The following is a 25,951-nucleotide window of genomic DNA, read 5'->3' as shown; positions in this document are numbered from 1 at the left end:
AAGCGGCTGCACACATTATTTGATTAGACATAAGCCTTAAGATATCTTAAAGAGTACAGTGGTACCTCAGGTTAAGTACTTAATTCGTTCCGGAGGTCCATTCTTAACCTGAAACTGTTCTTGACATGAAGCACCACTTTAGCTAGTGTAGCCTCCTGCTGCCGCCATGCCACCGGAGCCCGATTTCTGTTCTTATCCTGAAGCAAAGTTCTTAACCTGAAGCACTATTTGTGGGTTAGCAGAGTGTGTAACCTGAAACCTATGTAACCCGAGGTACCACTGTATATACACACTCAAGTGTGTCATGTGTGAATGTGACAAAACAGCAAACAGATTTATTACCAACACATGCTTGTCAACTTCGTGTTGAGTGGTACACCCAGGTTTGAGACTGCATAGCACCTCAAATGGCCTGATTTCTATTTTGATCAAATTTTTTAAAAAGTGTTTCCAAAGGGTCAACATACACACACTATTCCCGAGGCAACTGTACCACTTTTAAAAGGTCTTGTAGTAAAGATAAACATCTCTTTGCCACTGCTACTGCTTCTAGGCTTCAGGTCTGTTTGTTGCCAAGTTACTGCCTTTGTTCATGGGACAAGCCATCCGGAGAAATCATTAATCCATGCCCAGCCTTGTCGTAGTTCCTTGTTCCTTGTTCCTTCTACTGGCAAGAGTAAAGTGCACTGAACAGAAACTAGAGAAATACAACCTGCAGCTATGGGCGACGGCCAGGAAAGCAGTTATGAGAGGAGAGAATACAAAGCAGGTATGTGGTGGTCTTTCCCCCCTATAGATTGCTGGTTTGATCTGGGACTGATTGGTCGCAAAAATCCTCTAGCTTTTGAAATCTGTTGTTATTCTACCACTGTCACCGCCTGATCTGGAAGCATTGTGTGCTTCTGCAAACGGAATCCTGGAAGGGGTTGGAATGCGATTTAATTAAAAGCATATCTGAAAGCGAGAGAATGGAATCAGCTTCCATTTGCCAGGCCACTTTAAAAAAAAAAGACTTCTGAGGAAAACTCATCAGCAGTTGGGGAACCTCTGGTTCACTATAATCAACTTTTCAGGAAGGGGATGGTATAAACATATCAGGCCCTCTTAAGGAGAGATTCTGTGGAACGTGACAGCGAGCATATAGATAGAATCTGGGGCCTTCTAGTGAAGGGCATGTAATGGTAATAATAACAGCCCCAGAGCTACAATTAATTAATTAATTTTATAAATTTATAAATTTCATTAATTTTATAATGAATGATTTTAGAGTGTTGTTTGTGCTGTACTTTTGTACTGTTTTATTGTTGTTAGCCGCCCTGAGCCCGGCTTCGGCTGGGGAGGGTGGGATATAAATAAAATTTATTTATAAAATTATTATTATTATTATTAATTCCCAGAGTGGCTTAACAATCCTCCTTCACAGGGAAATGGGAACTGTAGCCATGGGGGGGGGGGGGATAAGGAGGTCTCTGAAGAATTCTCAGCACCCTTAACAGTTCCCAGAATTCTTTGGGGAAGCCATGACTGTTTAAAGTGGTGCCATAATGTTTTACGTGTATGGTGTCAGTGTGGCCTAGAAGGGGTCAGCAAACTTTTTCACTAGGTCCCTCAGACCTTGTGGGGGGCCGGACTATTTTTTTTTGGGGGGGGGAGGATGAATGAATTCCTATGCCCCAGAAATAACCCAGAGATGCATTTTAAATAAAAGCACATATTCTTCTCATGTAAAAACACCAGGCAGGCTCCCCAAGTAACTCGGAGATGCATTTTAAATAAAAGAAGACATTCTACTCATGTAAAAATATGCTGATTCCCAGGCCGTCCACGGGCCAGGTGTAGAAGGCAATTGGGCCGGATCCGGCCCCCGGGCCTTAGTTTGCCTACCAATGGCGCCTAGATAGTATGTTGGATTTTTCTATATGCATGCATTGATATCTGGTGCAGGGTGCATTGGAAATGGGCTGCTGCTTCCTGAGCCATGAATGCCTCCCGTCTTATTCTGCCTCCTCTCTCCAGGGTCCAGCTGGGGTCGCCATGGCCCGCCATCTCTCTATCTCCAGCTGCCAAGCAACCAGACACTGCGTTTCCGTGGCAACAAGGCAGCGGCCTGGGGAGCCGCTTGGGAGGGGGCATCCAAACCTGAGGTTGACCCTCAGGAACTTGTCCCGGAATTTGTAGGAGGGGAGGAAGAGGAAGACAGCAAGCCACTGAAAGAGCTGCCCCTCTGCCTTGAGGAGAAACGGAAGCTCAGGTAGTGCCAGGACGCCTGGGTCCTTGAGAAGGGGATGAGGACTGATACTCAGAAAACCCAAGGTGCTGCAGGCTTGGGCAACCTGTGGCCCGAGGGCACATGCAACCCTCAGCTTAATTTAATGTAGATGTTGACCTTATCTGCATACACACCATAACATTTAAAGCACATTCCCCTCCCCAAAGAATCATGGGAACTGTAGTCTACCCCCTCACAGAGCTACAATTCCCAGCACCCTGAATATCAAAAGGGGGTGACAGAAAAAGAGGGAGAGAAAAAAAGGAGATGGCCCCGCCCACCTGTGGTTCTGACCAAACCTTTTTTCCCTGGCCCTTCCCCACCACCTGTATACAGCCCCTGACAATAAAAGAAGACCCCAGGTTTTCCAAACATTCTCATGGGGCAGAGAAAAGGGAAGCAAGAACATCTGGGAAAGAGAATAAGTGTTTGATGAATTTCTTCTAAAAGACAGGTGTGCCCAGTTGGGGAGGGACACAGGTTGCAAGAGGAGGGTACTACACAGCAACTAATGCTTAATCTATAGGTCACACGTGAAGCACACGGCTTTCTCCAAATAACTGCAAACTGCACTTTGTTCACTGGGAAATGTTGGGAAGTGTTCTGTGGAGGAAACTACAGATCCCAGGGTCCTTTAGGAGAAGCCATTTGCTGTGTGGATGTGGCCTCCGTGACACATTTGTGTGGAAAAGTAATTCACATGTAGAGAAGCTGAGGGACAGCGTTTTATAGCGTTTTGAGATATGGTGCTGTATTAGTTCATGTCAACGCTCTGAGGTTCCCAATAAGCCACCTGGGCTCTTTTCCTCCTCCCTGATCCTCCACCCCTTTTCAAGAGTTCTTCAGGAGCAAGCAGCCAGCAGGCTGAGCGGTTGGGAGCTCTGGCATGTGTGGAAGCGGAGGACACTCCGTCGTGTGAGGAGCCAAGCGAGCTCAGCAGTCGCCTATGGAGAGATGTGGAGGAGCACGCTTCGCCACATTGGAGGTATGGGGAAGGGGCTCTTAAACGATTAGTGGTGAGGGGGACAGAGTAGGACATGTTTTGTGTTTCATGGGCTCCGACTTGTCATCTTCTCTCCGCACAGGCCAGTTTGGAACAGGGATCCAGTCCTACTTTAACTTTCTCCGTTTTTTGGTCTTGATGAACTTTGCTGCCTCCCTGCTGGTGGCGGGGTTTGTGATTGCTCCGAATGCGGCCTTTGAAGCCTTGTCGCTCAATCGGACAAGTCACCAGAACAGCAGTTTAGGTAAGCCATTGAGTAAGGAGGGATCCTGATTAAGGTAAGGAGTTATTTAACTCTTCAGCAGGAGCTGGGCTTCCAAGGTTTATTGAGGCATGACATTTCTCTTCAAACAGGACTCCTGTGCCTTGGACAGCTGTGTAGGAGGCAGAAGTTAAACAGGTGTAGCTTCTCCATCACAGCATTTCTGTGGTGTGTGACCTGGTGTATTTCTAAGCCTGTCATGCTTGTCAATTTTTTTTTTAATTACACCCCGCTGGGAAGGGGAATGGAGCTAAGAGGGTTGAATCACGGACTCCAGGAACCAGTTCTGTAGAAGGGAAGGAAACTAATTTTATTAGAAAAGGGGTACCACAAGCTCAGATACTTTGGTCCTGGTCTTGTTATTTTCTTTTTGAGCCCCTAGGCAGGAATGCGTTATGCTGCACTCAAATAAAACAACTCACCCCCCAAACTCTGTAACAAAGAGACCTTATTTTTGCATTCAAAAATATATTATGCAAACACTAATTATGTTTCCACATAGTTACCTTGTTCTCCATGATTTATTGAGTTTTTCTGATTCAGATCTGAAATAATGGAAGCAGACATCTGTTGTGTGTGCATGTGTTACGGTGATGACATAGAGGAAAAGGAGTAAAAAGGAGTAGTAGGAAAGTATGGAAACATCTCTGTGACACTAAGGGCTAGGCACTTATTTCTAAAAGTTTGAAGCTGAGCTTCTCCAGATCCTCCGTCCCCAGGAATATATGCGAGATATTGCACCTATCTACCAAATCCACGGAATGTACAGCCCTATTCTTAAAGCAGATCAAAGTATCTCCCTTTCCACCCTATCGGATCCCAGGACTCTTGGGTTCACCAAGAGATTAACAGGGTCTAACAGGCTAGAGTGTAATAGGCTTCAGGACTCCTTGATTCTGTGGGAATGGGAATGGAACAGGGACAATGATCTCTTCTTTCTTCCCTTTCAGTGAATGAAGCTTGTCTGGCTTACAACCCCACACCCAGAGGCTTGGTCAGCTTTTTTTCCTACGTAATGGACCTTCTGTCAGGCAAGGTGAGAGGCTGTATCCCCAAGAAGAAACTGTGGAAGGCTGCAGCAGTGACCCATTTTCAGACTTGGTGTTCATTTCTCTCCCTGACAGAGTTTCATGGAGCTCACCTACCTCTTCTACGGCTACTACCAAAATTCAGCTGTCGATTTTGTCGGCTTCTCATACAACTGCCCTCTGGCATATGTACTGACAGCACTCTTCTACCTCCACTTCTCCCTGATGTGGATTGTACGGAGGTGAGGGCAACTTCAAGTCATCTTCCACACACGCCAGACAGAGCTCCAGCTCCAGGAATCACCTTCTTCTTTCTCTCCTACCCACCTTCCATAGATCAGTCTATTGCCTCAAACGTAGTCTGGTTAGTGAAGATGCTTCCCTCGGATCCTACAGCAACAAAGTCTTTGCCGGTTGGGATTTTGGCCTGGTGGAGCACAAGGCAGCGCAGTTAAAGCACAACAGTATTCGCTACGAACTGCGGGTAAGACAAAGCAGGCAAGCCAGAAAAAGAGCTTGAGGCTTGCTAGTTGGCACTTAGGATTTGATTTCAGGGGTCTAGTACAAGGTCTACTCATGGCCTCAGGCAAAGATGTAGACAAGGATGGGGAACTGGATCTGGCCGTCAGGATAGATCAGGCATAGGCAAACTCAGCCCTCCAGATGTTTTGGGACTACAACTCCCATCGTCCCTAGCTAAAAGGACCAGTGGTCAGGGATGATGGGAGTTGTAGTCCCAAAACATCTGGAGGGCCGAGTTTGCCTATGCCTGGGATAGATCATTATCTCCTCCACCCACTGTGGACCAACTTTGACAGGTGAGCAGCAGCACCCATCTGTCAGTCACCTGACATCACCGTGATGTCACACATGATGTCAGACATAGGGCAAGTAGGTGTGGCTTGGCTTAAACGGCCTGGTGGGCCAAATGGGGAACCTGGTGGGCTTAATTAGGTTTTCTCCTCCTTTGGCTTAGATCCTCCCTCACCTGCTTTGCTCCAGCCCTAACGGGAGGAAACCCAAAGCTCATCTCCCAGAATTCCCACGTCACATGTAGCTTGATCCTATCTCTTCCTAATTCCAGTGACAAACTGTTCTCTGCCTGCTACCCTCAGCTAGAGATTTGTCACCTTTCCTGAAGTCTACTTCAGGGAACCTGTGCCACCACCTCTGTTTTGTTGGATTCCAGCTCCTGTCAGCCCTAGCCAGCATGAACAGTGGCCAAGGCTGACGGGAACTGGGGTCCAATGACATCTGGAGGGCCAAAGGCTCCTCATTCCTGGTCTAATGGGTGCCTCCCCAGACAACTGGAGAGAGATTCCTCCCAGAGTCACTCGAGCTGATGAAACATCAACTGTTCCCTCTGGGGTTATTTGCCTAACAAAGCTGGTAAGTAGCCACCAACTTTGTTAGGCAAAATAACTCCAGTACTACAGTAATTTGGTCACTAAAAATGGCAGCTAGGGTTGCCATCTCCCACCCCACATCCCCTCAAGCTCCAGTGCTTTTCAACAGCTCTGTCAAGAGGGTGAAATTCAACAGGTGTCGTTTTCTACCCAGTTCTACGTTGCATGCTGCATACTATGCTTGTTGAAATTTCTGCCTAGTTTGCTGTTGGTTAAAAGCTACCAGAGCTTCACCAAAAAGGTGGCAATGTTAAGTACATTTGCCTTCTTAACTCCCCATCGAAGCACTGCTTTTTAGCAGTTGAATGGCAGGCAGAAATTCAACAGAGGCATCTTCTTCATCTGCATCTGGCTTTATTGGATTTCAGCCTGCTTTCCCCCCCCCCCCCGCCCTGTGCTGCAGGGTGGGACAGCTGAAAGCTGCTAATTGCATTTCAGCTTTTGACAAGACTTGCTAGCAACACATAGAACAAGCACTTTGATGGCTTTTTTGTTGTTGTTGTCCCTGGAGTTAACTAATATCCAGAACAAATGAAGATTTGGATAGGAACAATCTCACAGGAGATGCACACTGCTTATCCCTGCCCCACCCAACACCCTAGGGTGCTTAAGGGTCTCTTTCTCACCTCTTCCTCCCCATCTCCAGATGGATCTAGAAGAGGAGGCAGTTCGCAGGCGCCAGGCAGAGATGACCACGGCACAGCGCACCAGGCTCTATGTCCTCCGTGGGGTGCTCAATATTCTGGTTGTGGGTCTGCTAGGAGGATCTTTCTACTGCATCTACCTGGCAGCGACATATTCCCAGTCACTTCTGGGAGGGGTAAGGAAACGGCTCTCACTTCACACGCAGGAGGCAGTGACGGTCACTAACTTGGATGCCTCTAAAAGAGGATTAAGCAAATTAATGGAGGAGAGGCTATTGATGGCTATTAGCCATTATGGCCATGCTTTGTCGCCATGTCAGAAGCAGAAATGCTTCTGGATACTCGTTGCTTTAAACCATAGGCAGGAAGACACTCTTGTGCTCAAATCCTGCTTGCTACTTTCCCATGGGCTACTGTGAGAACAAGATGCTGGACTAGGTGGGCTATTGAACTGGTCCAGCAGGCTCTTTTTATGTTCTTAAGCTGAGGCATGTGGGTGATATTCCTGGGTTGACTCAGCACCGTAGCTGTCAACTTACAGATTTGAAAATAAGGGACCAGCAGCCTCAAAAATAAGGGATCAGCAACCAAAATAAGGGATTTTCCAGGCACAGGTATGTTCAATTTCTGAGCCCCCCCCCAAGCCAAAGGCAGAAAGCCCAGCCAGCAGCCAAACGAAGCCTCAAGCGGTGGTTCCCACAGCGCAGCAACCCGGCAAAGGGGATGCAGCAAGGAAAACCACCGTCCCCTCTCTGCTGGGAAGCGCTGAGCAAAGACGAGGCCCCAGGCAACGTGGAAGGGCACAAGTCATGCAAGCTCCACCCCCCATCGTTCTTAGACTCCTTATTGGGTGAGCAACGCAGCCAAGCAACACAGTTGGAGCCTCCCTCCTCCCTGGCTGGCAGGGAGGGAGAGGAGCTGCTTCCTTTGAAACCCTGTAAATTTAAGGGACATCATCAATAAGGGACAGCAGCGGGACATGGCGCTGGGATAAGGGAGTTTCCCGCCAAATAAGGGACGGTTTACAGCTATTCTCAATACTAGCCTTCCCATTGTCTAGATGAACAGTCCAAGTACTGGGGGGGGGGGGATGGACTGAGATTCTGCTTTGCAATGGCTCTGTGTCTTTAACAGCTGCACAGCAGGCAGAAATTCAGCCAGCATAGCTTTGCCCATCGGTGCCTCACCACCTGCCTGCTGAAGTTCTACATGTATGAAGCCCGGTTTCTCACTCTCAGAGAAGGCAGATACAAACCTTGCTCCATTTCTCACTGCAGCCTTCTTGCCCCCAGCTTAACCTCTCTCTTTCTCTCTCATTCTGCAGACAGACTCCCAAGTCAAAGGCCAATTTGTCCTGGAGCTTCTGGTGGCTTATCTCCCGTCGGTTGTCATCACAGCTGCCAACCTCATTGTCCCAATGATCTTTGAGATCATTGTTCAGCTAGAGAAATACCCGCTCAGCTTCCAAATCAAAATCACGCTTCTCAGGTACAGGAAGTGCTGAGTCCTTGGGAGTGCCTGGGACACTCCAGCCTCCTCTTGCAGAGGCACCTGTAGCTTCCACCTCTGAGTGACGGACAGGACTGGATTGAGCATCATGCTATGCAGGCTATAGGGTGGGAGCCAAGGCCATCAGTTCCCCTTAGTGAACAGTAGGGAGCCTGTCTGGATCACCGTAGCCCCTGAATTATTTTCAGCTCTGTTCTGAATCATAGCCAGGGCCAGATTAACAATCATGCTAAGTAAGTCGCAGAATGGGTGCCATTTACAATGTTTCTGTGAGATCTCCATTGTCAGCCATTGCTTCCTGCAGTTCCTGAATTCTCTTTGCAGGAACTGTACCATCATCGCCCAGGGATCATGCCTGGCTAGTGAAGTCAGGCACTAGTTGAGGGCTGGGTTGGCTTCAGGGGCCTGAGACTAGGCCCTGAGTGGGGCAGACGGTCAGTTCATGCTCTCATTTTGCATCAGGCTCATTCAGGCTGCAGGCAGCAAGGGCCAACAGAGCTGGAACATAACAAAATTGCATCATACTGTGAGTCTGGCCATGGGTCCATCTAGCTCAGTGCTGTCTACACAGACTGGCAGCAGCTCTCCAGGGTTTCTGATGGAATTCTTGTAGCTTTACCTAGATTTGCCAGGGATTTGAACTTTAGAAGACCAGGAACAGGCCACCTCTCCCCCACCCACCCACCATTTTCCATGGTCAGTTGGCAAACCTACATATCAGTCTTTCTGTCTAATAGGAGCGTCTTCCTCCGTCTTGCAAGCCTGGTGGTTCTTCTCATTTCTCTCTGGAGCCAGATCACCTGTGGTGGAGATCCACAGAACCCTGAGTGTCAGAAATGTGGCTATAACAATCATCTCCATCCGGTGAGGTTAGAGGGAGACAAGAGGTTTGGAGCCAAGACTCCTGAGTTCTCTGGGTGGAGAATGAGTGGGCTAGAAATCGGGATGCCTTAGTTCCCTAAGAGGAGCTAGAATTCAGCTGGCAACTGCAAGAGGTGGTCCTTCCCTTGTGGGGGCAGAATTTAGTCCAGCAGGGTAGGGATCAGGAACCATGATATGAAAGTTTAGGTAGCTTAGAGAAAGGGCTGTTCTCAACTATGATTCCTCAATTACTGTATATGGGAGAGAAATTGTGGAGCTCTTTGAATGGAGCAGAGGGGAAATAGATAGTTATAAAATAAGATAAAAATATCGAGTGTTTTCCCTCCTGTCCTTCCAGTGCTGGGAGACCTCTGTGGGGCAGGAAATGTACCGGCTGATGATCTTTGACTTGCTTGTCATGCTGCTTGTCATGCTGTTTGTGGAGTTTCCAAGAAAGTAAGTGTTTGATACCCCCCATGTTAGGTTTACTTGCTTTCTTATATCCAACCCTTTGACTAGAGTCCTCAAAACGACTCCCAATGTTTATAAAATATAATTGACACACCATGGACCATATGCTAAAAAAACCCCACTACAACCAGCCCCAATGGAACAAGTGCCTCCCCATCTGATGTGCTTTCCCATACAGCATTGGTCTAATTACATGGCCAGCATTAAATCATTTGGTTTGGAGATTTGTTTAATTTGGTGGTGGGTCTTATAGTGGGGGACAGCTTTTGTGTCCTTCCTTCCTTCCTTCCTTCCTTCCTTCCTTCCTTCCTTCCTTCCTTCCTTTCTTCCTTCCTTCCTTCCTATGTATGTGTTTAGTTTGGCCTGCCAGTGAGAACGGATTGTTTCCACACCAAGAATTCCCATACTGTCTGTTATTTCATCACTTGAATCCAGTGGATTCACTCTGTGGAATCAAGTCAACATTGTTGCCCTCTGACTGTATTCCATTGCTTTTGTGTTGTTCTCCTATCTTTCTTCAAACCTGCTTTCTCTGCCTTTCTTTCATTTAAAATGGAGTTACAGCACCAACCTGTTCTATGTTCTAACAAAATGCTATTGAAGCTCTTAAGGGTTACTGTGGCTTTATGGAGCAACTTCCTCCTTACCCCCACTTTCCTATTGAGCATGGTAATAACATTGCCCGATGACAGCTTTTTAATTGCTTCCTAATTATAAGGGGAGAAGTGGGGGAGCTTCCATTACTGATTTCCCCTCATTATTATTTTCTTTTCATGTTTAAATTATGAGATAGAGCTCTGTTGAAATAAAACTAGCAATAATAAAGTCTGCTACATCCCAAGACAGGAGTCAGAATGCACCATCAGACTTGATGTCATCCCTGTGTTTGTGTCATGTAATAAATTACTTTGGCTGCAGTCCTATACCCTTACTGGGAGTAAGCCCTGCAGAACCCAGAGGGACTTGCCTTTTGAACACATGCGTTTAGGATGGCGTGATTTTCCACACAGAGTAATTAAAATACAAACAATAATGTTGGTTTGTTTTTGTTTCTTCTTCCCACTCCCCACATCTGTTATGCTGATGTTTAGGCCCTTCTATCCCACACTAACCTCATTCACCCAGGCTCCGAAAATCTGAAGCAAGAAAGGCTCAAAAGCAATTTTAGTATTTTGTATGAAAATGGCGTTTTCCTAGCATGCATCCCTGCCTCAGTTCCTGTACCCGCCAGTGCTGTTTAAAACTTGTATGTTGTTTAGTCGTTTAGTCGTGTCCGACTCTTCGTGACCCCATGGACCAGAGCACGCCAGGCACTTCTGTCCTCCACTGCCTCCCGCAGTTTGATCAAACTCATGCTAGTAGCTTCAAGAACACCATCCAACCATCTCATTCTCTGTCGTCCCCTTCTCCTTGTGCCCTCCATCTTTCCCAACATCAGGGTCTTTTCCAGGGAGTCCTCTCTTCTCATGAGGTGGCCAAAGTATTGGAGCCTCAGCTTCACGATCTGTCCTTCCAGTGAGCACTCAGGGCTGATTTCCTTCAGAATGGAGAGGTTTGATCTTCTTGCAGTCCATGGGACTCTCAAGAGTCTCCTCCAGCACCATAATTCAAAAGCATCAATTCTTCGGCGATCAGCCTTCTTTATGGTCCAGCTCTCACTTCCATACATCACTACTGGGAAAACCATGGCTTTTACTATACGGACCTTTGTTGGCAAGGTGATGTCTCTGCTTTTTAAGATGTTGTCTAGGTTTGCCATCGCCTTTCTCCCAAGGAGCAGGCGTCTTTTAATTTCGTGACTGCTGTCACCATCTGCACTGATCATGGAGCCCAAGAAAGTAAAATCTCTCACTGCCTCCATTTCTTCCCCATCTATTTGCCAGGAGGTGATGGGCCCAGTGGCCATGATCTTCGTTTTTTTGATGTTGAGCTTCAGACCATATTTTGCGCTCTCCTCTTTCACCCTCATTAAAAGGTTCTTTAATTCCTCTTCACTTTCTGCCATCAAGGTTGTGTCATCTGCATATCTGAGGTTGTTGATATTTCTTCCGGCAATCTTAATTCCGGCTTGGGATTCATCCAGCCCAGCCTTTCGCATGATGAATTCTGCATATAAGTTAAATAAGCAGGGAGACAATATACAGCCTTGCCGTACTCCTTTCCCAATTTGGAACCAATCAGTTGTTCCATATCCAGTTCTAACTGTAGCTTCTTGTCCCACATAGAGATTTCGCAGGAGACAGATGAGGTGATCAGGCACTCCCATTTCTTTAAGAACTTGCCATAGTTTGCTGTGGTCAACACAGTCAAAGGCTTTTGCATAGTCAATGAAGCAGAAGTAGATGTCTTTCTGGAACTCTCTGGCTTTCTCCATAATCCAGCGCATGTTTGCAATTTGGTCTCTGGTTCCTCTGCCTCTTCTAAATCCAGCTTGCACTTCTGGGAGTTCTCGGTCCACATACTGCTTGAGCCTTCCTTGTAGAATTTTAAGCATAACCTTGCTAGCATGTGAAATGAGTGAAATTGTGCGGTAGTTGGAGCATTCTTTGGCACTGCCTTTCTTTGGGATTGGAATGTAGACTGATCTTCTCCAATCCTCTGGCCACTGCTGAGTTTTCCAAACTTGTATACATTTCAGAATAATTAGCATACTATATAATAAAACCATTCCCCACCACCACCCTTGGGAAGATGCAAGCCTAGCTGAGTGTATAGCAACCAAGGGTGCCAACTTGAATAAAATATTTGGGAGGCTCACCTCGCGATCACAATACTCTGTGTGCATACATCATTTGAATGGCAGTGCCCATTAACTTTGCGGGAGCTCAGTCCCCTCAAATGGTTTTTTTTTAGGGCGCTCAGAGGGAACTTGGCCCCTAGGAGTTGGCTCCTATGATAGCAACAGAGTCCTGGGCACCAGTGGTGTAGCAGGTAGGATGTTCTACCTGCTAGGTAGACCTAGGTAGACCTAGATTCCTATCCTACCATGGCCATGAATCTCAGTGGCCTTGGGCCAATCACACAGGTTGTTATCTTAAGTTCTACTCAAGAGTAGGCCCACTGAAATGAATTAAGTTATTCATGCTCATTAGTTTCAATGGGTCTCCTCTGAGTAGGACTAACACTGGATACAGCCTTTTCCCAGTTTTCTTCAACCTTAGGTTCCCAAATATTGCTAGACTTCAACTGCTGTCATCCCTGACCATGGGCTATACTTCCTGTGGATGATGGGTGTTGTTGTCCAACAACATCTGAGAGACCCAAGGTTGAAGAACACTTGGACTTAGCCAGACCTACTTCACAGTGTTGCAGCAAGAATAAAAGGAGGTATGGGGTGGACCATTATTTGCCACTTTGAGCTTCCCGGAAGAAATCTGTAGTATAAATGGAATGAATGACTGGAGGAACAGAAGAGCACGTATTTGTGGCTGGGCTGCAGGTGTCAGATGCCGCCTGTGGGATCCATGCCTGCCTTCAGCTTCTTTTCTTTGCCTTCTAGGTTGCTGGTGACTGCCTTCCCTACCTGCCGCTTGCTGAAATTCTGGGGGCAGCAGGAGTTTGTGGTGCCTGGCAATGTCCTGGACCTGGTGTATGGGCAGACCCTGTGCTGGACGGGGGCTCTTTTCTGCCCCCTGCTGCCTGTACTCAATACCATCAAATATATTGTAGTCTTCTACTTGAAAAAGGTGACCCTCATTTAAAAGTTATGAATGTTCTCTGGCTATGAACTGGGCAACCTTAGTTGCAAAGGATTCTGGGACATGTTCTAAGTGGCACACTTAGTTCAGTGCGCCATCTGGTCAGGCCTTCAAGGATCACAGCGGGAGGGTCTCCTGAGCTCTTTTACATTTTCTTCCATCTTCCTTCCAGCTAACCCTCTATGCCAATTGCCGTCCGGCCGAACGGACATTTCGGGCCTCCAGCTCCAACTTCTTCTTCCTGTTGGTTTTGCTTTTGGGTCTGGCTATTTCCTGTGTCCCTGCCCTCTACAGCATGTTTGTGTAAGTATAAATGCACCTCCTCTGAACCCAACCGCTTCCCAATAGCTGTAATAGAGCCATTTGCAGCCACAATTGTTGTTAGCTGCTGGCACATCTTGTGTCTTAAATCTGACTGTGGGGACTTAATGTGCTCCTTTGTGCAAAACTGCTTGCCCCCGCCTCTGAAAAAGGGAAACCTAGAAGGGCTGGCCAAAGTATAGTGAAAAACCAACACTATGTGGCTTACAAGATATGCACATGGGCAGTCAATGACCAAGGTCCTTGCAATGAAGGACATGACGACAGAATTAGAGAATTAAGAGCCTAAATGACTGGCTGCTCCATAAAGAATGGAGGGCTAAGTAGAGAGTTTGGAAACCATTAACGCAGTTGGCTTGGCAGGGTCTGCAGCTCAGTGTTGGAGAATGTGCTCATCATGCCTGGAACCACCAATTTAAAATTTATTTTGCGATGGGAAGAACTCTGTTCATCTAAAGCAGGGGTGAAGAACCTGTTGCCCTCCAGATATTCCTGAACTACAACTCCCAGCAGCCCCAGCAAAGTTAGCCAAAGGCCAGCAATGATGTTGTCCTCCACTATCTGGAGGGCCAAATGTTCTCCACACCTGATCTTGGACAGCTTGGTGTCAGTCTGAGTAGGCAGTTCCGAGCTAGAAGGACAAATGGCCCGGCTCTGTAAAAGACAATTTTATACTGCTCCCTCATCTGAGTGAGAGAAGTAACTGAGCAAGGATCCCTTTGCTGTTAGATCTGAAGTCCCCCCCCCAAAGATCTTGTTATGGGTTTGGAGGGTCAGTATGGATGATACCCATGGGGTCCTTTCAAGTCTTATGTCTGTGGTCTTAGAATCTATGAGAGGGAACCTGCTGAATCAGTCAGATTAGTCTCTTTGTTAAAGGCCTTGGTTGGACAGTTAAGTAGTGCAATTTGCGTAGGATAATAGAATCATAGAGTTGGAAGGGACCCCGGGGGGTCATCTAGTCCAACCCCTGCAATGCAGGAATCTCAAGTAGATCATACATGACAGATGGCCATCCAGCCTACCCAAAGAGGAGACAAATGAGTGAGCCTTTTCCAACCTCACCTTGCTGGAGGTCGTCGTTATCCTTGTAGCTGTTTCAACAGACAACTGGCCCTGCAGAAGCTGGCAATATTTTCATGGTTGCTTTTGATGCTTTTCATTTGTGTTAACCTTGAAGTTGCCCTTCACACCTGCCACTGCCAATTCTTCCGCTTTATCCCTGCTCTCTCTCTCCTCCAGTTTGCCTCCTTCGAAGGCCTGTGGTCCATTCCGGGGGGAGCCCACTATGTGGAACACTGTCAGCAGTGCTATCTCTGAGTTACCCCGCACTGCCCGGGACTTCTTTGGATATGTGGGCTCCATAGCATTTGCTGTGCCCTTGTTCCTGCTATTGAGGTGAGAAGGAGCTGGGTATCGGAATGGGATGCTAGTGTGGTAAGGTTCAGGTATGGATTTGAGGAGTAAAAGAGAGAGGTCTTCTGAGTCCAGAGTCCATCTTGTGGAATGGAAAACACTGATTTATTTAAATTCTTTTTACCCCATTGTTAAGGTGCAAAAGACACTCAGCATGGCAGTTTACAATGATCACTAGTAAGATGGCCCCTCTCCTCAGGTTTACAGTCTAAAGAGCACAGCACAAAAAGAAATAAAATTGGGAGGGAGGAGGAAAAACAAACAAACACAGGTGCTAGTTTTAAGTTACAAAGTTATTTGGGGTTCTTTTGCTGTGTGGGGAAGCAAGCTCTCTATGGTTGATCCTTCTCTGGTTGATCCCCTCCTTGCTATTCTTCTTTTTGGGATATGGAGGGAGCAGCCTCACAGCGCAATGGTCCCCTGATGGCAGAGACCATTGTGTGCTGTCTTTCACCTGTATAGTCTCAGGGGAACTGCAGTGCCATTGCCACCTGTCTTCTCTCATCTGTCTTTTTTTCTTTTTAAACCTTCCTAGCATCCTCATGTTCTTCCTCAAGGCACTGGCTGACTCCTACAGCTCTGTGGTCAAAGGCCTTAAATGGCAGCTCCGTTTGGTAAGTGGTTCCTAACAGGTTGGGATAGCCAGTGTGATGCCTTTCAGGTGGTTTGGACTGCAACTCCCACCTTCCCCATTCAGCATGGTCAATGGTGAGGGATGATGGGAGTTGTAGTCCAACAATATCTGGAGGATCCCACATTGTCCACATCTGACAAGGGTCACAGTTAAAGAATGGGTGGGTAGTGCAATCCACTCCCAATCAATTTTATTCTATATAGCCAAAGGCCTTTACAATGGACGACAGAGAATAAAAGGAAACTTTCATCTAAAATCATAAAATGTAACCTGTAGCAGTTTACAGCATCAAAAGAAATTTACAACATAAAAATTTAAGATTGGAGTGCATTCACATAGCTGGAACGGAGCTTCTTGGCTGCCAATGCAAATTTGGCTACCTGGTGTGTAATATATAGATGTTTATCTGCTATGAGTTCCACTGTCACTTCCTGTGCGGATCGACCTGGAAGCCAATTAAGAATTGGCGATATAAATTTTCCTCCAGACATTGTATACAAGGGGCAAATCCAGCGTTGACAGGTTCAAATTGGCAGACTCAGAGGAGGAAGAGATTAACAGTGTGGTGCACACATTGATAAATGTTTTGGAAACTGAGATAATTTCCTCTCTGTTAATTCTGTTATCAGTGGCCACCAAAAAAGTTCAGTGGGAGAGATTCAGTCTCTGGCTTCGTTGATAGTAGGGCTCCTCAAGTCTCTTCCCCAGGCCACCGCACACACTTACCCTGGGTTTTGACACTTGAGGTGTATGCTTTTAGGACTCAACTTACTATCTTCTGCCAGTATCAGGAGGAGACCTCTGCTGCCAGCCACAATAACCAGTGTGATGCTAGAATAATCTAACTTGCTATTCAGCAGTTTCTTTAAAGATGTCTGTCCCATCACTATCCTGGTTGTGTGTTGAGGGGGGGGGGAGATGGGGGAGAGAGAGAGAAATTGTGGTAGGTGAACTCCATCCAAAATGGAGGGAGAGGGGAAAGGAAACCTAGTAGCATCCTCTCACCATCATTTCCAAAGTTGAGGGACGAATTTTATTTCTTCTCCCTCTTAGAAGAAAGGCAGATCTCTTTTTTTTTATTAAAAAGGAAGATTAAATGCTGAAAAATGTTAGTGATTATATGGGCTCCTTCACTCAGTGCAGTATAGGAGAGATGATGTGATAAATGCCATTGTTTTTAATTTTCTCTTTCTGTCCTTCAGGAGGGTCAGGACAAACTTTTCCTGGTGAAACAGATCTCTGAGCTGAGCCAGTGAACCAAATGGATGCATAATGAGAGATCTCTTCTTCTCATCAGAAAGAATGTTAGGATATCACTGATTTCGGCAGTATTGATTCTGCAGATTCCATCAGCTCTGTTCTTCGATGATGGATCCCCTGGCTTTTTCACCATTCTTCATAGACAGGACTCTTGACCAATTTTGCTCTACGACAAATGTATTGTTATGTTTTATGGGTGCCAGAATGGTCCCATGTACACAGATCCTTGACCCAGCTTTGAAGTGAAATGCTGCTAGATATGTAACTGAAACAAGAAACAAACACCTGTTGGGAATTAGACTTCAGTGCTGCAATGAACCAGAGAACCATAACTCAGTGGTAGAGCACCTGTTTTGCATGCAAAATATCTGAGGTTCAATCCCTGACATCTCTGGGTAGGACTGGGGAAGAGCCTGGTCTTAAAACATGGAAAGCAACTGACAGACAGTGTAGACATTACTGGGCAGATGGATTGATGGTGTGGTCTTGCCTTAAATCCTGGAAATAGGGTTGCCATACTTCAAGCAGTGAAAATTTGGACGGAAAAGTTGGCAAAGTTGTTGGACATAGGGCAACCCTACCTGAAATGCTACAGTTCAGTCAGTACAGACTCACTAGACTAACTTGGAAGAAGGCCACTTCCTGTGTTCCTAATAGCTAAAAAATATGTGCCCCCCCCCTTGGAACAATGTTTCAATATATGTAAATGTTATGCATATTCAATAAAATTTTATGCAATTTCTTAATTGGGTGACAGCCTACTAAGAAAGGAGACTTAGCACATTAGTTCAGGAAGAGTTGGGACATATTGAAATTTATTTGTTTACCATTATGTAGTTATTATGAGTTCACCTGTGTTTTCTTAATGTATTTGATGAATGGTGAGTGGCTTTGGAATACTGGTGCTGAGGACACAACTGTGGCTGAAGTAGGGGAGCTGCCTGCTTGGTAGGTGCACCCACCCTGTGGAACGGCCTCTCATCAGATATCAAAGACTTTTTAAAAAATATGCATTTTTGTAGACATCTGAAAGCAGCCGCGTTTCTGGAAGTTTTTAATGTTTCATGTTTGGTTTTGTCCCTTTATATTTTGTTGGAAGCTGCCCAGAGCAGCTGGGGTAGCACAGTCAGATGGGCAGAGTATAAGAAATAAATTCCTCCTCCTATAACTACACAGGGCCTCACATGCAATTGATGGATTCAAGTACAGTATAACACATAATTGAAAACGTTTCAAAAAGTGTAGCTTTATGCAATGTGTGTTGAGACAAGAGGGAAATGACTGTTTCGACTATATGAAGATTACTACTGAGAATAAGCGGTAGTCGGTTTATGTCGGAGACTAAAACGGGGGTCATTTTCCGTTTCTGATGTAATCTGGGCACACGTGCAATAGTAGCTATTATTGGAAGAAGACTTGTAACAATGTGTCGCAAGAACGCAGCACCTCCCGGGAAATCGGGGGTTTGATTTAGATGCAGTGACGCAGAGCCTAATAAATTCTCAGGCGCCGTCACTGAAACGAACCGTGTGTGACTCTGCACCAATCAAGCCGCGGAACCAAAGGAGCACGAGCCAATCAGAACAAAGTACGAACTCAACATTCCGTCAGAATGTAAGAGCGGCGCGAGATGACGCAAGGGGCACGTACAGAGACGGCGCGAGCACCCCACCAATCAAAAGCAGAGGGCGGGACTAGACTGCCGGAGAATAGACTGACACCGGAAACGGAAGCTGGGAGGGAGGAGGGCGGAAGCTTCGGAAAGAAACAGCAAGAGCCAAAATGAACATTCTTCCCAAGAAGTCATGGCACGTGAGGAACAAAGACAACGTGGCCAAGGTGCGGCGGGACGAGGCGGAGGCCGAAGCGCAGCGGCAGAAGAAGGAGGCCCGAGCACTACTCGCTGAACAGGAGGTACGTTGTCGCCAAGGCGCATGCGCGAAGATTTGCGCGTGCGCAGTTTTCTAGTCTGCGCGACGTCTCCCTTGCGCATGCGCGTACTTTAGGCATCTACTCTACCAGTTTAAATTGATGTCAAAAGGCAAACATATGAGGATGGTGGTTGGGCGATTGGAACGTGGCGGAGAAAAGCCAGGCGAAGCGCTTACGGGTGGGAGAAGACAGGACAATGGACTGGCGCAAATGGAAGCAGGAAAAGAAGAAGGAGAAGAAGAAATGGAAGGAGCTGAAGCTGTTGAGGAGACTGGAGAAGAAGATGATGCAGGAAGTGGCAGAGAAACAGAAAGAGGAGGCAGAGCCCATTGAAGATAAAGGATGCAACTACACAGTCAGCGTCGCCCTTCTGGGCTCCATTCTCAGCAACACTCAGTTGGCAGAGTTGCGGACATACCTTGCTAGGCAGATCGCCAGGATTTGCGTCATCTTCTGCATGGACGAGATTGTGGTGTTTGATGAGCAAGGGGAGGATGCAAAGACAGTGGAAGGTGAATTTGAAAGGAGCAAGAAGAGAGGTCAGGCCTGTGTGCAGCTGGCCCGGATTTTGCAGTACTTGGAATGTCCCCAATACATTAGGAAGTCTTTTTCCCAGGACCTCCAGTTTGCAGGGCTCTTAAACCCCTTAGATAGCCCCCACCACGTGTGGATAGGTGAGGAATTGGAGTATTGGGAAGGAGTGGCTTTGTCATGACCCACCAAGCCTGGCCGGGGATCCTTTGTGAACTGTGGAATGCAAAAGAAGGTACAGATTGATAAGCAGCTGGAGGCAGGCCTTCATGTTACAGTGCGTCTCAACCCACAGAAAAATCCAGAGAGCCAAACACAGAAGGGGGTGGTCGTTTCATCACACCAGCTTCGAACTTCTTCTGGGCTCTACTGGAGCTACAGTGTCTGCTTGGCATCCTGTCTGAGTGTTGTGTTTGCTGAGTCCCCGTATAAAGAAGGCTACGATCTCTCCATTGGAACCTCTGAGTGAGGGACCTCTGTGGACCAGGCAACACTGACTCCTTTCAGACATGCTTTGATAGTTTTTGGAGGCTTGCAAGGCCTGGAGGCAAGCGTGGACATGGACCTGAACCTGGAGGTCACAGATACAAGCACCTTGTTCAATTTTTATTTGAATACCTGTCCAGGGCAGGGCAGCCGCATCATCAGGACCGAGGAGGCAATTCTCATCTCTCTGTCGGCGCTGAGACCTCAGATCAATGGAGCAGTGAAGAAAGGCAGTGGCCTCTGAATAGAAGCAGAAACTCAAGCATCCAACACGGGCAGACCATCATCAATCTTTACCTCTTCCAGCCAACTTAAGACCGAAATGTGAAGCCGGACCATCTTCTCTCTCTGTTGGGAGGTCAGGAAACTCACCTCTCTGCTGCCACTGGATGGCAGTGGAACAGGTTGGAGCATCCAGACACAAACAGAGGGGGAAGGGGGGAAGGACTTTGAGACTGGCATGTCTAGCTCAGCTGCCACTTCTCAGAAGGAGACATCTGCATCAAACTTTTGGGAAACAGTGAAGACCTAAGTGTGGCGATTGACTGGGGGATGATGCTCTCTAGCCCAAATGCAATCTGTTGCAACCACATTCATGTTTAACACAGGAGCAACAACTTCATCCACAAAATTAAGACTGCTATACCTGCAGTTTAAGAAGAAACGTATCAAGTGTGTGACCTAATGTGATAATATTCCAGTAGTATCTTGATCAATGAAATGGCCAAACCTTTTTAGGTGTAAACCAGTGGTTCCCAAAGTGGGCAATACTGCCCACTGGTGGAGGGCAGTGCAATTACTTAGCAGAGCAGAAAGGACTATCAGGTGTTAAAAAGCTGGTATCACTGGATCAAGTTCATCAATTTTGTTGAATTAAATTAAATAGTTTTAATTGGGGGGGGAGGCAAACATATAAAAGTCAAGTATAATGACGCACCTGAATTCATACACACTATTTCCAAAACTTGCTATATTAAATAGTTAACCACCAGTTACCATTGTTGTGAATATCACTGTGCTTGATCCTGTATACATTTGAGCATTGAACAGAATTGTTCCAGACATAAGATACCTCTTGCATTTCATAGAATATTATATATATTTTTCTATACCCAGGAGTGTGTACATATATGCCACTCTGCCAACTATGGATAACATTTCATACATCAGATTTAACGGGCTGTAGTCCACAGAAACGTGTGTCACAATAAACCTGATAGTCTTAAAATGCCACACAAATTTGTGTTGCTGCTCTTGTGTTCATATTGTATATATACCATGTTGCTGATTTTTTGTTTATAACACTTGCTCTTGACTTCTGTCCACCCAGTTCTTTGTGAAAATACATGAATTTAAAAGTGGTGGGCTTAGTGGTTCCCCAATACATGCACACACTTAACATTTTTGCTTTGTCCCAGTCTTATTCTATCATAACTCCTGTATCCAGTAATAGAATAGATTTATTGTTAATTTGACTGCAAAGTGGCTATCTTGCAATGAGCCACAGGCTTTTAGAGAATAATGTAAGAGACTGGGAAGGAAAGGGCAGGTTGGCTATCGTAGCAGAGAAATGTGCCACAGCATGGTAACTATGCAGGCAGGGACGGCAGGGAATTCCACCTTGGGCAAATTCTTCTCCTTTGATCCTAGGCCCGGACTGAATTCCTACGCAAGAAAGCACGCCTGTCAGCTCCAGGAGGCGATGACAGCAGCTCGGACATCCTCGCTTTAGGCTCAGAAAGGCCCTCACGCCATCTAAATCTCTTTCAAGAGTTGGAAGAAAGTGGCAACAAAGAATATGAGGAGGAGAAGAGGCAAGAGAAGGTAATGGGAGGAGGGGAGCTTGTTGTGGAGGCTTTCTTTTCACCAGCTGCAAACTTGGTGGTCTAAAGGGCTCCAACCCAGCCAGGGTGCAACATGAACTCCTTTGCCCCACTTGCAGAAAATAACTCTGGCAGAGTTGGTGTGGGGTGGTTTGGGTTCTTGCTACCCTCTGGCTGTGCAAGGGCAAAATGTGGAGGGCTTGTAGCATACATATTCAGGGGTTTATTTATCTGGCAAAGAAATTTATTTTTGAAGTATCTGTTCCCACGTGCCTGTCATACATATGGAACCCTGGTTTGCCATGTCCTTTGTGCTCGATGTGCTTCTCCTTCCAGAAAATATAGGCTTCCAGCTTCCACCCTTTTGGGTTAGCCTTCATTGTAATCTGTTACTGCCTGGTAAGTACTCACTGGAAGGAAAAGAATATACTGTAGTGAGGGCCAGTGAATGGTCTGGGAGCATTCAATGCTGTAACATTGTTGAAGCTAAGTGGATAGAGGGGGCCTGAGCAGTATCTGGCTCAGGGATAGCCAATACAACCCCCTCCATATGTTGTTGGGACTCCAACTCCCATCAGCCTTAGTTAGCATAGCCAATGGTCAGGGATGATGGGAGTTATAGTCAAGCAGCACCTTTGATTCCCCCAATATAGGGGAAATAGGGATGTAAGTTGACAGTCCATGGGGAATGGCCTGTTCAGCAGAATAATTGTAAATATATGCTTCCCATAAATTTGGAAAAGTTGAATTGAGAGAATAAAGACGGCTGGTTTGCCATCTTTAATATCAAGTGACCCGATTCAGACAGTCAATGACACATAATTTCTATAAGTTCTAATTAAACTTGGCCCTTACCATGTCAGTTATACCCAAACGCAATAGCTCTCCCTCTCACACACCCATATTAACTGAAAATTAATACCAAACCGTTTTCTTTTCCTTGTCCTGCCTCCTTTTGCCTTTCTTCCATACGGAAAGAGTGGACCTCACTGTGACCGAGACCAAACTACATCCCTTTTAAATCCAGGATGCCTCAAACCAGATTTACCTATGTTTCAAGGATTTAAAATGGCCGCTGTCCTAAAAAAATGCACTTCATCCCTGGCTTGCGGGTAATGGGAAGTTTAAAATGCTCACAGCAGAAAAAGACAAGGCCACACTCCTGTACTTCGAGTAACACTGCTTTGGGTTATTTCACTCCTCCCAGGAGCGTCGGGAAAAAGCTCTGGGTATCCTCACGTACTTGGGCCAGAGTTCAGCAGAGGCCCAGACGAGTCGTCCCTGGTACCAGGAGCTGCCAGAACGCAGTGAGGCCGTCGCCAAAGATGAGAAGCTGAAAGGGAAGTTGGATCCCCTGGCCGAGATGGAAAGGCACTTGCGGAAGAAGAAGGGATCCCACAAGAAAGATGGGAAGAAAGACAAGCGGGAGCAAAAAGGAAGCGGAGGAACTCTGGCTTTTGGGTGCGTTCCTTTAGCAGCCTAGGCCACAGCACAGGACACTGCTGCTCCTTCCTGCTGGCTGAGACTGGACGCCCCAGACAACAAACACCCACCCTTAGGAGGGGCGGGGGAGGGAAGCCACACATGTGGGAAATGCAAGGTGTGCGTTTCAGGTAGCACCTCCCAACTGTAAGTGGCTGCTCTGAAAAGAGGAAAATGCTCTTTTGTATAAAGTAAAGGGGAGTTTTACAGAGCAGCAGTTACAGCCAAGTCTTAAGAAATAGGTCAATGAGTGTGAGGGGGTCGTTTGCCTGCTTTTGTGCTGCTTCAAAGAATCCAGCTCGCAGAGATAAAAGACTTAACAGTAATTTGTCAAAGTAATAAAATTGACTCCTGCTCTGTTGCAGGGTGGGATATTGGCCCTGGAAAAGTGGTGGAGGGGGACTGGAAGTTCAGCCTTTAAGTATTGCCCCCTACTGACCATGCAGTGCCGTTGTCAGGTGTTGAAAGGAGAATATAGGGCAGGTGTGGGGAACCTTTGGCCTGACAGATGTTGCTGAACCTCAGCGCTACTCCTAAACCTACGTCCCCTCCCCTACATTTTATTGGCAATAGCCTCTGTTGCATCCCAAAACAGCAGGACAAGAGCACAAAACAAGATTCCTGTAGGCAGGATGGTGAGGATTACAGACATTTTGAGGGTCCTATCTACACTTCCGGACGCGGGTGGCGCTGTGGGTTAAACCACAGAGCCTAGGACTTGCCGATCAGAAGGTCGGCAGTTCGAATCCCCATGACGGGGTGAGCTCCCGTTGCTCGGTCCCTGCTCCTGCCCACCTAGCAGTTTGAAAGCACGTCAAAGTGCAAGTAGATAAATAGGTACCGCTCTGCCGGGAAGGTAAACGTTTCCGTGCACTGCTCTGGTTCGCAAGAAGCTGCTTAGTCATGCTGGCCACATGACCCGGAAGCTGTACGCTGGCTCCCTTGGCCAATAAAGCGAGATGAGCGCCGCAACTGAGTCGGCCACGACTGAACCTAATGGTCAGGGGTCCCTTTACCTTTACCTATCTACACTTCAGTTTCTAACCCAGGCATGCGGAACCTCAGCCCCAGGCATAAACTCAGCCTTCTGGGGCTGTTTGGCTCTTGAGACTTTCCAGGCCGCATCCCTCTCACCACCTCCACTTTGCACCCTTAAACGTTGATAGTTTTTGCTGCCTCAGATGGAGGATATGCAAGTGTAAAGAAGCTAGTCTATTGTGTACAAAGGTAAAATACATATTTTTTGCTTTTGTCTCTGGTCCTGCCTACCACCAGAATGCCCTCTGCCAACACAGCCTCTGGGCTGAAAAGGGCTCCCCACTCCTCTTCTTAAACCCTTTTGTTTCCATTTCAGGCCTGCCCCTTCCTCAGCATCGTCGTCATTGGAGCAACTGCGCCAGGAGAGGTTGCGCCGCGAGAAGGCAGAGCGAGCCCGCGCTGAGAGCCTTCTAGCCCAAAGGGCAGGCACCCTCCCACTCCAGGAGGAGGAAACGGACGAAAGAAAACGGGGCTACAACTCCCAGTTTAACCCGCAGCTGGCAAGAAAGAGGGTCTGGGAACCACAGTGAGGTGTCGTGCAAGTGTGATATTACCAGGCACTGCAATGAGACAATAGCAGTAGCAATGCTGTTAGGGAAAGCATGTTATCCTGCGGTATCAAGAGAGGAATGCTGTCAGAACCAATTTTCTTCAAGAGGAATATGCATAATTTTCTTCTTGCTCGATGCAACATATTTATTGAATTCATACCTTGGCCTGGGGCGTGGACACGTTCTGGTCAATGTACGGTAATCAGGATTAGGCTGAGGAAGACTTTGGCGTGTGGGCTTCAGTAATACACACACTCACCTTATCACTCGTTTTCTAGATTAGGGCTAGGCCAGAGGCTGCTCCACCAGCTATGGAATCAATCAGTTGCCTGCCTTGGGACCGTTGTGTACAATGGCAGCTGGATAACAAGTTCTGCCTATTTACCCCCCAAGACCTGAACTCTCCCTATTCATCTTTGTTTTCCTCAAGGAAATTGGTGTAGGCCAAAGCCTGTCAGTATCTATTGTGCAGGATATGTGTCAGTATCTACTGTGTTTTGAAATGGATTCTGGGCAATAAAGGACACACAACATCTGGTGCTTTGTGTTCATGAGTCTCCACAAGAAGTAGTAGCAGTATCATCCTTCCACCAAAACGGCTCAAGGACCTGGAGGCAGCAACAAGAACACCCCTCTGCAGGAGAAGACATCTGCATGCATGCTAAAGTTCATGACAGAAAAGGCATGGAAATAAGCTTCCATCCGTTTTTAAAAATCAGTCTATGCTTTTGTATATGTGCAAAAGTGTGTCCTAGGCAACACAGGCCAGTCTCAGAAAGAAGCCTGAATAAGCAGTTGGGAGTAGAAGCGCCAACTGTGAAGGGGGAACATTAGAAAAACCCTCTTGAGTCAAGGTAGCCACCCGACTACTGGCCAGGGCTGCTGTGAGTTGTAATTCAACATCTGGAGACAGCACCGTTCGCTGCTAAACTCTAGTAGGGGCATTTCAGTACCCCTACTACATTTCAGTGTACACATAAATATACATTCCCTCTTGTCACCCAAGTAGTACTGGGGAAAGATCTCTTCTGTTGTTTAGTCGTGTCTGACTCTTTGTGACCCCATGGGCCAGAGCCTGCCAGGCACTTCTGTCTTCCACTGCCTCCCGCAGTTTGGTCAAACTCATGTTAGTAGCTTGGAGAACACTGTCCAACCATCTCGTCCTCTGTGGTCCCCTTCCCCTTGTGCCCTCCATCTATCCCAACATCTTTCCCAAGAGAGTGTTGACTAAACGTGATCCACCTGGAGCAGGAACCGGCAAGCCACTCCAGTATCCCTGTCAAGAAAACTCCATGGGCAAAAACAACAGGCATATAAAAAGTTCTC

General features: G+C 46.9%; 3 protein-coding genes across 5 annotated transcripts; all 3 read left to right on the top strand.

The window, feature by feature from the left end:
• Positions 1–221: 221 nt before the first annotated feature.
• On the top strand, positions 222–17,524 carry TMC4 (transmembrane channel like 4). 2 transcript variants are annotated; one of them, XM_082195618.1, is made up of 16 exons: positions 222–769; positions 2,017–2,251; positions 3,106–3,254; positions 3,355–3,516; positions 4,485–4,570; positions 4,659–4,804; positions 4,899–5,046; positions 6,615–6,788; positions 7,937–8,100; positions 8,859–8,985; positions 9,341–9,438; positions 12,953–13,139; positions 13,324–13,454; positions 14,715–14,870; positions 15,424–15,502; positions 16,725–17,524. In XM_082195618.1, exons 1-16 carry the CDS (start codon positions 721–723, stop codon positions 16,776–16,778), a joined length of 2,145 nt encoding a protein of 714 aa, XP_082051744.1. In that variant the 5' UTR covers positions 222–720; the 3' UTR covers positions 16,779–17,524. The 2 variants fall into 2 exon arrangements, with proteins under 2 accessions (XP_082051744.1, XP_082051745.1); XM_082195619.1 differs by lacking the exons at positions 222–769; positions 2,017–2,251 and adding an exon at positions 2,293–2,723.
• Positions 17,525–18,482: 958 nt separating this feature from the next.
• Positions 18,483–25,160, top strand: LENG1 (leukocyte receptor cluster member 1). 2 transcript variants are annotated; one of them, XR_014212957.1, is made up of 5 exons: positions 18,483–18,696; positions 21,382–21,555; positions 22,762–23,015; positions 24,391–24,894; positions 24,951–25,160. XR_014212957.1 is itself a non-coding variant. In XM_082195423.1 (4 exons), exons 1-4 carry the CDS (start codon positions 18,565–18,567, stop codon positions 24,602–24,604), a joined length of 774 nt encoding a protein of 257 aa, XP_082051549.1. In that variant the 5' UTR covers positions 18,483–18,564; the 3' UTR covers positions 24,605–25,160. The 2 variants fall into 2 exon arrangements, 1 of the variants encoding a protein (XP_082051549.1); XM_082195423.1 differs by having other exon boundaries at positions 24,391–25,160.
• Positions 18,703–20,623, top strand: SPOUT1 (SPOUT domain containing methyltransferase 1). The gene is given in 3 exon segments (XM_082195422.1): positions 18,703–19,426; positions 19,430–19,711; positions 19,715–20,623. Coding segments are annotated over 3 exon segments (1,059 nt in total). The 5' UTR covers positions 18,703–18,910; the 3' UTR covers positions 19,976–20,623.
• Positions 25,161–25,951: the final 791 nt, after the last annotated feature.

Source organism: Podarcis vaucheri (genome assembly GCF_965113315.1).
Source record: "Podarcis vaucheri genome assembly, chromosome: 13".
Classification (NCBI taxonomy): Eukaryota; Metazoa; Chordata; class Lepidosauria; order Squamata; family Lacertidae; genus Podarcis; species Podarcis vaucheri.
This window is presented reverse-complemented; position numbering and strand designations above follow the sequence as displayed.